Source organism: Triticum aestivum, chromosome 1B, assembly GCF_018294505.1.
Source record: "Triticum aestivum cultivar Chinese Spring chromosome 1B, IWGSC CS RefSeq v2.1, whole genome shotgun sequence".
Lineage (NCBI taxonomy): Eukaryota > Viridiplantae > Streptophyta > Magnoliopsida > Poales > Poaceae > Triticum > Triticum aestivum.
In genome coordinates, this window is record NC_057795.1 from 100,451,999 (window position 1) to 100,464,952 (window position 12,954).

General features: G+C 47.8%; 3 protein-coding genes across 12 annotated transcripts; all 3 read right to left on the minus strand.

Annotated features, from left to right (window-relative positions):
* Positions 1–726: 726 nt before the first annotated feature.
* Positions 727–1,890, minus strand: LOC123087518 (uncharacterized). The gene has a single exon (XM_044509550.1). The coding sequence runs from the start codon at positions 1,872–1,874 to the stop codon at positions 762–764; it is 1,113 nt and encodes a 370-aa protein (XP_044365485.1). The 5' UTR covers positions 1,875–1,890; the 3' UTR covers positions 727–761.
* Positions 1,890–2,279, minus strand: LOC123087528 (uncharacterized). Its single transcript, XM_044509563.1, has one exon. It carries the CDS (start codon positions 2,277–2,279, stop codon positions 1,890–1,892), a length of 390 nt encoding a protein of 129 aa, XP_044365498.1.
* A 338-nt stretch (positions 2,280–2,617) lies between these two features.
* Positions 2,618–11,003, minus strand: LOC123110149 (beta-carotene isomerase D27, chloroplastic). Of its 10 annotated transcripts, XM_044530661.1 has the most exons (9): positions 10,740–11,003; positions 10,568–10,660; positions 10,138–10,242; positions 9,927–10,026; positions 4,050–4,141; positions 3,887–3,967; positions 3,476–3,544; positions 3,184–3,340; positions 2,618–3,015 (listed from the first exon to the last, which is right to left on the minus strand). In XM_044530661.1, exons 1-8 carry the CDS (start codon positions 10,884–10,886, stop codon positions 3,200–3,202), a joined length of 828 nt encoding a protein of 275 aa, XP_044386596.1. In that variant the 5' UTR covers positions 10,887–11,003; the 3' UTR covers positions 2,618–3,015; positions 3,184–3,199. The 10 variants fall into 10 exon arrangements, with proteins under 10 accessions (XP_044386596.1, XP_044386593.1, XP_044386603.1 ...); XM_044530658.1 differs by having other exon boundaries at positions 2,618–3,340; XM_044530668.1 differs by lacking the exon at positions 4,050–4,141 and having other exon boundaries at positions 2,618–3,340; positions 9,931–10,026.
* Positions 11,004–12,954: the final 1,951 nt, after the last annotated feature.

Here is a 12,954-nt window from a genome sequence, read left to right on the forward strand (position 1 = left end):
TACTAAATAATTATTGTTTTTTAGAACAACAGTTTCAAACTCAAACAATGAAATGCGTGACTTCATGCTCAAGCTAAATTCCTGAGGTTAATAGGATTGACATCTTACTATTGTCAGGAAAACAACAAGTGTAGACTTGGAAACGAGGGAGAATAGAACCCGGAAGTTAAGCGTGCTCAGGCTGGAGTAGTGAGATGATGGGTGACCGTACGGGAAGTTAGATGATGAGGGGTGATTAGAGGTTAAATTGAGCAGTGATGAGGGATGATTAGAGATGAGAGGTTAAAATAATTCAAAAATTTAAAAATAAAAAAAATCCAAAAAAATTCAAAAAAAATATCATAAAATTTCCTTTAGTACCGGTTGGTGTGGTAGACCTCCAGGCAGCGGCCACGTGGAGGGCCTTTAGTCCCGGTTCGTGTAAGAATCGGGACTAAAGGTGGAGGCTTTAGTAACGACCCTGGAACCGGGACTAAAAGCCCTTTTTCTATTAATGTGTGTACACCTAATGATTCTTATTCTTTTACAACGAGTACACGCAATGGATTACATCACTGCCTGTGAAACAGTGAAAGCAACTTCTGACCAAAGGTTGCTTTTGCATGTCCTTTTTTTTTTTTTGCTTTTGCATGTCATTCATCTTGCATTCGTAGTTTCGCACACTATGATGAGAGGAACAAAGTGGAACGTTCGTTGGAAAAAAGCAAATAATTTGAATCGCATGCATGCAGTTTATACAAGGCCCGGATGAATATGATCGATCAATGATACTTAAAGGCTGCGTAGGTCTGGACTATGGTAGAGATACCAGAGACAAAGGTGACCAAGGCCAGCAACTCGGCGAGCAAGGTGAAGTAGTGGCGTTCCACGTCGGCCCAGCTCTGGCTGAGCCGTCTCAGCTCCTCAAGCGTCACGCTTAGGTAGCTCGTTTCTAGCTTGGCGCCCGCCTCGCTCGCCACGCCCAGCATCCGGAACAGCTTGGCCACTTCATCCATGCTCTCGTTGCCGTGCTGCAACACCTTTGCCGCCGCCAGAAGACCCGCATCCTCCGCTGTCTGCACCAACTTGGCCATGAAGGCTGCGTACGGCGACACCTCCTGCTTGACCCGCCAAGACTGCTCGAACGCCATCAGGTTCAGCAACAGTGGCGCCGTCCGGGCCTCGAGCAACAGCTGCGGCAGCTGCAGCTGGCCATCCTCCGTTAGCTTCACGGCCAGAGGGACCGGGCCCATCAGCAAAGCGATGTCGGCGACTGGCGTGGTCCCCACTCTGCGGGACGCCTTCTTGAACTTCACCCGCATCCTCTTCAGGTCGCTTGCCGACGGCACGTCCTCCCACACACGCCTCCTGCGGCTCTCGGGGACAATCCGGTACAGCAGCGGCACCAGAACCATCGACGGTAGACGGCGCACCAGCCGCCATGCCGCCTGCGCCCATCCGGTGTCCTGGGTGGCGCTGGGCGGCGGCTCCCACCGGGTCCGCGCCGCGGTGACCATCTCGTGGAGCAGGTGCAGGACGTGGGAGACCCCCTCCGCCGGCGGCAGCTCCTCGCTCATGTCGCGGCCCTTCTCGCTGCCAAGGTAGTACAGCACGAGCTTCACGAGCAGCACCGGCGCGGGGTGGCCGGAAGCCTCGAACTCCGGCAGCTTGGTGCTGGCGATGAGATCAACGAGGAGGAAGAAGGGCATCTGGTTCTCGGCGAGGACGAGATCGACGGAGAGCTGCGCGGGGCCGAAGGGCGTGGCGTGCAGCGACGGCTCCTCGTGGCCCGCGGCGACGTTGATGAGGTGCTCGATAATGAAGCAGCCGTCGACCACCATCATCTGGATGAACTCATCGGGGGGAATCTCGGCGACTTCCTCCCCGACGTACATTGCCCGGGCCTCCTGCTAGCGGGCGGCGACGACGCGGATGTACTTCTGGATGATGGTGAGGTGGTGCGCCGGGTCGGGGTGGCCCCGCGAGATGAGGCTGTTGAGGTACGCCACCTTGAGCCGCTCGGCGGGGCGGAGGCGCCGATCCTCGCGGTTGTGGAGCGGGCCGATGGCGACGAACCCCGGCGTGTAATAGTTGGCGTTGTTGTCGCGGAGGTGGACGGGGACGCGGGACAGCGGGTGGCTGGTCGCCATGGACCGGTGCTGCTCCTCCGCCGCCATGCCCTCCTGCTTCTGCATCAGGCTGCGCGCCAGATATTCAACGTGCACCGTGATGTCGCCGCCGCCGCCACCACCGCCACGGCCACGGCCGCCGGGCATGCGAAAAGGCCGATCTCTAGGCATCCTGAACGATGGAACGGTGCACGCGCTGTGTCGCGATAGCCAAGAACTGCATGTCCGGCTACATATAGTGACAGAATGGAATCTAAGCCCAGAATGCCAGCTTGGACCTTGGAGACGATGATGGTGAGATGGACACGCAAGAATATAAATCTGAGAACACGATCCATCCATGTCCCAAGCTTGTTCCTCAAATGAATGTATCTAGCACTAATTTGATGCCAGATACATTCATTTGAGGAACAAGCTTTTTCGGACGAAGGAAGTACGTAGCTACCGTCAGCGATAAAGATGACAGAACATCAATGCCAATTCTTTGTTTTACTTAACTTGGTGCCAGATACATTCATTTGAGGGACAAATTTTTTCGGACGGATGAAGTAAGTAGCTACCGTCAGCGATAAAGATGACAGAACATCGGTGTCAATTCTTTGCTTTACTTGTACATGCAGACCATATGAGATTCAACTTTGTTATTCGAATTAGGCGTGTATGTGCAGACCATACATCCCAATTAGACCGTTCAGCTAGGGAAGAAGGCGGCCCAGCCCATGAAGCCCGCTATACAGTTCGTGCAGATCATGCAATCCATCTTCAATGTACGTAGTATAGCCCCATGTGAAGCAGGGGCAGCCCCATCGCTGAATAATACTCCCTCCATTCCACTCCATTCCACAATGTAGTGTGCCCGCGTTTCCCGAGATTCATGTTTGGCCGTAAATTTAACCAACGAGACCAACTGCGGCGGGAACAAAAATTATATCGCTGAATTATATCAAAAATACGAATTCAGTAGCATAGGTTTTGCTCCCGCCACATTCGGTCTTGTTGGTTAAATTTACGGTCAAACTTAGATCTCGGAAAATGCGGGCGCACTACATTGTGGATTGGAGGGAGTAGTACATACTTGGGGAAACAGCAGATCAAACTTGGGGACATAGACCTTCTGGGCCACCGCTGCTGCCAAGCTCTCTGCGCCGTCTCGCGTTTGTGCATATGTCCAAGCATGGTTCCTTCAGGGCCTTGTCGGTGTCGATAGGTGGGGGTGGAACTCCAAAGTTGAACTACAACGAGCAACAATTGTTATTGGAGAGCGCTTCTTCGGTGGCACTTGATTGCAGAAAGGGATAAAAACGAGCATAGCTGTGAGCTTTTGCTTTAGCATAGCAAAATGTACATGATTCCTGAATTCCCTTTACCTGGCAGCTATAGTCTTCAAAATTTTGCTCCATATACAGATAGACACCCATGTGATCCTTGAAGAAGGTCTGAAAGATAGAAATCCGTTTTTAGTAAAAGCCGCTAAATAAACTTCTCTTTTAGGCGAAGGAAGTAGTTATTTTTTTCCGAAGCTCCAATGCGGGACTGAAACCTAACCATTCAAGGAGCATTTCTTGCTGGATCTGGTAGAATTTTGGGTGAGGAATTTTTTTTCAAGATCTATTCACAATTATGAAACATCGACGATGCTCAAGCAGGTTTCAGTAAGCAGCTTATACAATTCCCGTTTGCTAATTGATATCACATCCCTCTGGGTTTGGGAGATGTAAAGGTATTGCAGAAAAAAGACTGCAGAGGTACAAATCTGGAGATACAACGCATAGACACACCTGGGTTGGCAGTTTGCACGTGTTGATACAAATGCCAAGACATTTGCTCTCTTCCAAATATTTACACTTCTCGACAAACACCTGGCAATTTCCATAATGACATATTAACGATTCAAAAGTCTTCGTAAACAAAATGTAAATTGAAGACTGAACAGATCAATACCCCACTTGACAACGACTTCCCATTGGGCAGTGTCACAGAATTCACTGAACATGTTCCCATCAGCCATTGGCACGAAAGCGCTGTTGCTCTAGCTTCACGAGTCAAACGGGTCGAAAATAAGAAAAAGAAGACCACTGATCACGCTAAGTTGTGATGTACAGAACCCTCTGCTCACGATCTATTGAACGAATTCAAGGATACATAGTACTTTCGTAGAGATTGGAATGGGGATTGGGAGAAGAGAGGTACAGCTTGGGGAAGAAGGAAGAAGGGAGAGTCTGAGAGGGGATCGAGATCCAATTACAATTCGCTGCCTTCTCCGGCTCAGCTACTGGGTATTTACGCACCCTATTACATGGGTCCTCTTGCCCTATGAGATGGGCCAACGGCCCATACATTTGAGTCAACTTTCGGCCTGCCACTTAGTATCTGTCCCCTTCTTCTCCTGTCTGCTCCCTGATGCGCCGTTCGTCAGCAACAGAGCTCTAGTGCTGACAGTGCCGCCCTCTTGAGATTCAGCCTGACCCCAGGCTGGAGCAGTAGGGTAGCGAAGCTTGATTGTATCGTAATCCTCCCAGGTGGCTGCCTCGGCTGGAAGTCCTGTCCATTGTACCAAAACCTGCAACAATGCACTGTCACCTTTTTTGACTAATTTCCTATCCAAGATCATACCTGGCTGCACGTCCATACTGGAAAAATCAACTGGGGCAGGCACAGTGGAGAAGACTGGTGTATGATCTGGCACAAATTCTTTGAGTTGAGAGACGTGAAACACGGGGTGGATCTGGGCTGCTGCAGGTAGCTGAAGTTTGTAAGCAGCCGGTCCGATCTGTTCCAAAACTTCAAAAGGCCCATAGAACTTATATGCTAATTTTGCACATGGTCGGTTGACTACAGTGTGTTGAGCATATGGCTGGAGCTTCAAATACACCGAGTCTCCCACCGAAAACATCCTGGGTGATCTGTTCTGATCTGCATAGTGTTTCATCTTCGTTTGGGCTTTAAGTAAGTGCGCCTTCAGCAGAGATGTATGTGCCTGGTGTTCCTTAAGCCACTGTTCCACTTCAACATTATCAGAGGTAAGCAAAGAGGGAAACACCCCATAAGTAGGTTCATATCCATAGAGAGCTTTGAAAGGGGAGCACTCCAAAGCAGAATGAAAATTAGTATTGTACCAGAATTCTGCTAAGGGTAACCAGGAATGCCATTTTGTTGGAGTATCATGTACTGCTCATCTGAGAAACATCTCCAAACACTGATTCACTCTTTCACTCTGCCCATCTGTTTGAGGATGATAGGCAGTACTCATGAGCAATTTAGTATCCCAAAGCTTGAACAAATCCTTCCAAAAGTGACTGGTAAAGATCTTGTCCCTATCGGAAACTATAGTATGGGGTGGTCCATGCAATTTGACCACAGTATGTAGGAATGCTTTCGCTACCACTGGAGCAGAGAAAGGATGTTTCAAGGGGATAAAATGAGCATACTTGGTCAGTCTATCAACCACCACTAAGATCACTGTATAGCCCTCAGATTTTGGTAGAGCTTCGATGAAGTCCATGGTGATCTCCTGCCAAGGTCCGTCAGGTACAGGAAGTGGTTGAAGTAATCCGGGAGATTTCACATGTTCATGCTTTGCTTGTTGACACACAACACATTGATGAACAAAATCAATGATATCTTGTTTCAGCCCAGTCCACACAAACAATTTCCTAACTCTTTGATATGTAGCCTGGATGCCAGAGTGTCCCCCCACAGCACTTGCATGAAAGGCAGAAATGAGTTTTGTTCTCAATGCTTGATTTGCTCCAATCCATATTCTGCCTTGATGCTTGATCACACCTTTCTCCAGAGAGTACTCTGATGTATCAGCAGCAGAAATAGCTAGTTTTTGAAGCAGTGTTTGAGCATCTAGGTCCACCTCATATGAATTAAGTACTTCCTGTAGCCACACAGGTCTACTAGTGGAAGTAGTGGTCACTGCCAGTAAGTGCCCTACTCTGGATAAGGCATCAGCTGCTAAGTTCTCACTGCCTTTTTTGTATTGAAACTAAAATTGCAGCCCCACTAACTTGGTCATGGCTTTTTTCTGAACATCAGTTGTAAGGACTTGGTCTTCCAACTGACACAGACTTTGATGATCCGTTTTGATAATAAAAGGCCCTCGCTGTAGATATGCTCTCCATTTTTCTACAGCCATCATAATTGCCAAAAACTCCTTTTCATAGATGGACAGAGATTGATTTTTGATGCCCAAAGCTTTGCTATAAAAGGCAACAGGGTGTCCTCCTTGAGTGAGCACAGCACCAATTCCTGTAGCACATGCATCTGTTTCAATGCAGAACGGCTGGTCAAAGTCAGGCAACACTAATACAGGAGTAGTCATCATCGCTGCCTTGAGTTTCTCAAAGGCTTCCTGGGCCTCTGAGGACCAAGCAAATGCTTGTTTCTTCAGTAGTTGAGTGAGTGGTTTAGCAATTATACCATATCCTTGCACAAACTTCCTGTAATATCCCGTGAGCCCCCAAAACCCTCTTAATTCAGTCACGTTCCGAGGAGTAGGCCACCTGGCCATAGCCAAAGTTTTCTCAGGATTTGTCTGAACCCCTTTGTCAGAAATGATGTGTCCTAGATATTCCAACTGTTGCTATGCAAAAGTGCATTTGGTACTCTTAGCAAAGAACTGATGCTCTCTTAAGGTTTGAAACACTATTCTGAGATGTTCCAAATGTTCTTCCAGGGTCTCACTAAAGATTAAGATATCATCCATGAAGACAAGAACAAATTTTCTGTTGTAAGCAGCAAAAATCCAATTCATGATGCATTGAAAAGTGGAGGGGGCATTAGTAAGACCAAAAGGCATCACCCTAAATTGATACTGTCCACTATGAGTTTTGAAAGCTGTTTTGTGTTCATCCTCCGGTAACATTCTAATTTGATGATATCCTGACCTGAGATCTAACTTGGAGAACCACTTAGTGCCACTAAGCTCATCCAAAAGCTCATCTACCACTGGCATTGGGAACTTGCTCTTCACAGTGATGGAATTTAGCTTCCGATAATCTACACAAAATCTCCAAGATCCATCTTTCTTTTTTACCAATAGGACAGGAGAAGCAAAAGAGCTGAGACTGGGAGTGATAGTACCAGCTTTAAGCATTTCTGCAACTTGCCTTTCAATCTCATCTTTTTGCAGTGGTGAGTATCTGTAAGGTTTGGAGTTGACAGGAGCGGCCCCTGGTAACAAGTGTATTGCATGGTTCAAAGTTCGAGAGGGTGGTAGCTCCGTAGGTTCTTTGAAGACATCTGCAAACTCCTGTAACAAGGGTTGTACTGGATCAGGAACAAGGTCAGGCTTTTTGTCCCATACTGGCTGTATCAGTGCCACTGCCCAAATATCATTGCCTTTGTGCCATTTCATAGTTTGTTCTAGAGTGACCTCCTTGATGTCCTCTGTAGACTGTGGAAGAATTCCTTGCAGCTTAACCAGACTATCCTTGTGATTGAACTGGATCCATTTGTTTCTCCAGTGACATGTCATTTCCCCTTGAGCTTCCAACCAGTCCATGCCCAAAATGAGATCATAACCTCCCAAATCAAGAACTTTAAAATCATACTCAAATGTGTGTCCCTGGATCCACCAGTTGAGCTGGGGCACTTCAGAATTACACAACAGTTTCTCTCCATTGGCCACTGTTACAGAGATTTCTTTGGACAATTGTTGTGGTGTCACTTGAATTCTGGGCAGCAACGCTGAATCCATGAAACTGTGAGTACTACCGGAGTCTAGGAGAATAAGTACCACTTGATTGCCAATAAGAGCTCGCAAGCGAATGGTTCTAGGGTGATCAGCTCCAAACAAGGCATTAACAGACAAGTGCATTTCTTGCAAAGCAGTTTCTTGTTCTTCTACTGCATCAAGTATATCATCCGACAAAATGGCTTCAGCTGCACTAGTCATGGCCATGACTGTAGTAGGAGTGGGTGGTTTCACACAAGTATGACCAGGTGCGTATTTGTCACCGCAACTGAAACACAGGCCATTAGTGCGCCTATACTCCTTCAACTGTCTTGCTTTCCATAGCTCTCCAGCTGGTGGAGTGCTTGGGCGTGTGTCCGGCTTGAAGAAGGCAGTTCTGGTAGTAAAACTTCTGTTAGAGCGAGCACGCTGTACAATCTCTTCCTGGATCAATGCATATGAAGCTGCTTCACTAACAGTAGTGGGTAGCTGCATATCAACAGCAGCCCGGAGTTCTTCCTTGAGGCCCAGAGTGAACCTCGTCACCAAAAATGTGTCGCTCACTGTCGGTTCATACAACAAAAGTTGATACACTAGTTGGGTGAACTCCCGTTTGTACTCAGCCACTGATCCGGTCTGTTTAAGTAACAACAGAGCTCTCATCTTTGAGCGATGAACATTCACATCAAACTCCTGCATAACTGCCATCCTAAACTCATTCCAGCACGGCCACTGATGCAGAGCCTTGTATGCATGAAACCAATTTGCTGCATCACCAGACAGGTGCAGCGTAGCTGACGTGACCTTGAATTCTTCAGGGATAGCATACAATGAGAAGTAGGCCTCACATCCATCTAGCCAGATACGGACATCCTCTCCCTCAAAACGGGGAAAATCCATTTTGGGCATCCACGGTTTCTTCAACTGAACTTCTGTCCCAAAATGCTCTGTTGCAGAATGCCCAACTTGAGTCATAAACACAGGTGGTGGAACGGCCGGTTGCCTATGCTGCGGTGGCGTACCCAAAATGCCATCGCTAGTGGACGCGCTCGGAGGAGATTGCTTCGGTCCTGACTCACGAGCAGCTGCTGCCTGCTCCTGTCTAATTTCCCCAATCGACTTCATCGTGAGACTGACATTGTTCTGAACAATATGCATCTGCGCTGCCTGTGCCGCAAACTGTTGATCAAGGGAATCCAAGCGACTAAACAGATCATCCAACTTACCCAACTTGTCGCCCACCGTTTGCAGAAGCTGCAGCTGTTCTCCCACCCGCGCCTCGATGGTCTCCATGGCATCCACCATGAGACGTGTCTGCTGATTCGGCTTGGGGGGCGCCGTAGTCGCCAGCTTCACCGCCTACCAGGAGTCGGCGAGTACCAGGGAGTTTTACAGCAGCCGCTAACCCCTTCCTCTGCAACCGACTCCAAACACCGCCGTGCAGCGCCAACCGAGTAGCCCACCGGAATTTCACACACCCAGAGGATCTGAGTGCAACCGTGAGCTACCCTCGATCCGCCGCCGAACAGTTCACCGCCGCCGCCGAAGACGCCGCCCGTGCCGCCAAAGAACTGGGGCCACCCTCCGCCGCCGCAGACCCAGCCAACGGACGGGGATTTTACGAGAGAACCCAACCCGACCGCCGCCGAGCCCGATCCCGCCGCCGATCGACCCAAATCTGATACCAATTGTGATGTACAGAACCCTCTGCTCACGATCTATTGAACGAATTCAAGGATACATAGTACTTTCGTAGAGATTGGAATGGGGATTGGGAGAAGAGAGGTACAGCTTGGGGAAGAAGGAAGAAGGGAGAGTCTGAGAGGGGATCGAGATCCAATTACAATTCGCTGCCTTCTCCGGCTCAGCTACTGGGTATTTATGCACCCTATTACATGGGTCCTCTTGCCCTATGAGATGGGCCAACGGCCCATACATTTGAGTCAACTTTCGGCCTGCCACTTAGTATCTGTCCCCTTCTTCTCCTGTCTGCTCCCTGATGCGCCGTTCGTCAGCAACAGAGCTCTAGTGCTGACATAAGTTACGGTAATTTAATTCTGCAGTTGATCGCTACAGAGAATTGAGTCCTGAAAGTATTACATGCACAGCCTAAAATGTCTGACTTGCAATGAACTCACCTACCATCATGGATGCAAGTTGGCCATTAGCTATCAGTGCTAAAAGAGCTTTGAAAAGGACCAGCAACAGAGGGGGGAAGAGTGCCTGGAGTACTCGGACCTGAAATTTGGAACAGAAGAGATGCAGAGAAGGATAACTGGATTTAACTTTTAAGTCATGTAAACATGGCAGAAGAGGTGGGACTGGAGATGAACAAGAGCAGTGGCATACAGCTGATTGCTCAGTCTCAGAAGCACTCTTCCCCTTGATCATGAGGCGATTCGCAACTTCGATCAGCCCGTCGTATCCAGGCTTTTGAGAATCCCACCCAACCTCCTACAGCTTTATGTAGAGAATGAGAGAAATTAACAGATGTAACAAGCACATGGCAGTGGAAAGCGTGGAATTCAGTCTCTGGTTTATCAATTCATCACGTTCTATCCAACCAGCAAAGATTGAAAATGTTGCATGGGAGTCGAGAATTGAGGTTCAGACTAGCTATTTTATCATTCAGTATCGTATCATAATTTCTGCAGTCAACCCCATCAATCGAGAATCATTTCATATCGGCACTAACAAAAATCACTTGCATGGTGGAGAGGAGATAGGTAGCTCCTCTAAGTAGAGACAGTAACGGGACGGGTGGATCGACGGAGCTCACCTCCACCATCTTGGCCCGGAAGAAGGCAAGGAGGAAGTCGTCGGCGAAGGAGGGCCGGTACTCGCCGCCCTTGCCGGACGGCGGCGCTTCCACCTGAAACGGCACCACGAAGCAATAAACTGTTGTGCCCCTTCCAGGGCATGGAGACTAGCTAGAACACCTAATTACGTACCGGCGGCGAGGAGCGGTAGAGCCGGGAGGCAGGCCGACGGCTGGGTCCCCGGGCTGATGGGGCTGAGGATGACGGAGCGCGAGGGGGGCGGGATGGGAGGGCAGGGAGGAGGTGGCCGTGGAGACGGCTCGTGGTCGGAGCCGACATGGGCGTGGACTGGACAAGCGCCGGCGAGCGAGCTCCGGCTGTTGGCCTGTGAGAAACCGTAGGAATCAACCAGTCAGTGCGTGGTGGATAGCCGGCAGAGGCCCACACGTCAGCGACCTCCACACGCCGGCAATGCGGCCCAGACTACCGACTCTCTGCCAGGCACATGTATCCTTTTGGCCCAAGAAATCGATCCGCCAAGCAACAGTGCACAAACTTGGTACTCCCTCCATTTTTGTATACAAGGCCACTATCAAAATTACAATTTTCAGCTATACAAGACCACTAACACAAATCGATGTAAAATTGATGAGGTTTGCCTCGTACTAGCAACCGAAGACATTAATATCACATGCATGCATGCGGGAGTGAGAAGATTGATTTAAATGCACCGTATTAATCAACCAACAAGGAGTGAGAGAGTTGTCTTGTTGTGCGTTGGAGAGATAAATACATATTAATTAACACGTCAAGCAAGGAGAAAAGACTAGTTTGCAACATTGGTTTAAGTAGCCATTAATTTCTACCTTAGTACCTGTAATATGGGTTTGTGGCCTTATATACAAAAATGGAGGGAGTAACAAACTCTTGTCTCAAAAAAAAGGGGGAAAAAGAAAGAAAAAAACTCTTGTCTCAAAAAAAAAAACTTAGAAAAAACTCAAACATAGACTACCACCATTTCAGTAGTGCTCCTTCATCTTCGAAGGGCGTGACACCAATTTCGGTTTGGAGTTTGACCGCCATCTTTGGCTGTTGAACCCTCCAAATCTCTCTTGTATTCGCAGAAACATTATTGACTAATAAAAAGTGTGTTTAGACTAAAAAAAATTGTCCAAAAGCACACTGACTTGCCAATTCCTGCAGAGTGGAAAAGAACAGCCTTCAAAAATCTCTTAAGCAAAGAAGATATTACTAAAACCTGCAATCCATGTACAAGACATACAAGAGGTTACATAAAAGAGGGGCCAATTTAACTAGTTAGAATGCAAAGTTTCAGCTACCATATGTGTAGGGATTGTGTCTTGCCTTAATTTCCAGGGAGCTAGTCTTGACAGGAATGATTCTAGTTCACATCCCCAGATGATTGAGAAAAGCCTGAGCAAATACTCTACACCATTCTTGTTGGAATATAACAAGGAAAACAAAAAATGTCTACACAAAATCCTGGTCATGCATGTGAAGAGTAAATCAAAGGAATATTAACAGTCACTCTAGTTGGTATGAAATAAAGCCTGAAACAATTCTCAGAATACCCCAAACCAGATTAAGATCATCAGTGAACTGTAACAAACACAAACTTGTCCAAAACATCCTCACAGAGCCCAAGCAGAGAGTTGCCAACCCCATTGATGCCAGTCCAGCAAGATCTGAAGAGATAATAAAATTTCTTCTCAGTGTGGATCAACTTGACAAAACGAATAAAGTTGAGGAATATAAAGTTGAGTGTCAGGTTATTACATCATGTTGTGTGCTGCTCCTCTGTCTTTGCTCTCACTCTGATCCCTGGTCTATAACAGAAAGATTACATGCTGGCAATACTTTTATCACGTGTATTCAACAATCTCTTTTTTCTCGAGCATGCGGGAGATCTGCGTGTCATTACATTAAGAAGAAGAAATGGGACAAGGACCCATACAACACCCGCTCACACATGCTACACACGCCACAATATTATTCTTAGATTACATCCGCGCCTGTTTATCATTAAAAAAAAACAACCAGACAGGACTACAGACCAAACAACTAAGCTCCATGGGCCAGGGCAGTCAAGCAAGAGAGGCCCCGTGCACCCGCAATCTCCCAAAGACGTCGCTCATCGCCGGCAATGTATTCAACAATCTCCATCAGCGCTACTCAGTGGTGTGGTGCAACTGACAGCATAGAGTATGAGACTCCGACATGAGCTCGAATATCCACTAAATGAACATAGCATGAGTAATCTCAAACATCCCTTCTTTAGGGACACATTTGCCCTGGCATATATCAGAAATTCCTCAAACTAAAAGTGAATCTACCCTTAGCAGATCACCGAGAATGACATCTGCTAAAAATGCATTCATATCAAGGA

Bases quoted from the DNA above. Each gene is read 5' to 3' on its own strand.
- LOC123087518 (XM_044509550.1), bottom strand. From the start codon at position 1,874: ATGTACGTCGGGGAGGAAGTCGCCGAGATTCCCCCCGATGAGTTCATC.
- LOC123087528 (XM_044509563.1), bottom strand. From the start codon at position 2,279: ATGCCTAGAGATCGGCCTTTTCGCATGCCCGGCGGCCGTGGCCGTGGC.
- LOC123110149 (XM_044530619.1), bottom strand. From the start codon at position 9,093: ATGGTGGATGCCATGGAGACCATCGAGGCGCGGGTGGGAGAACAGCTG.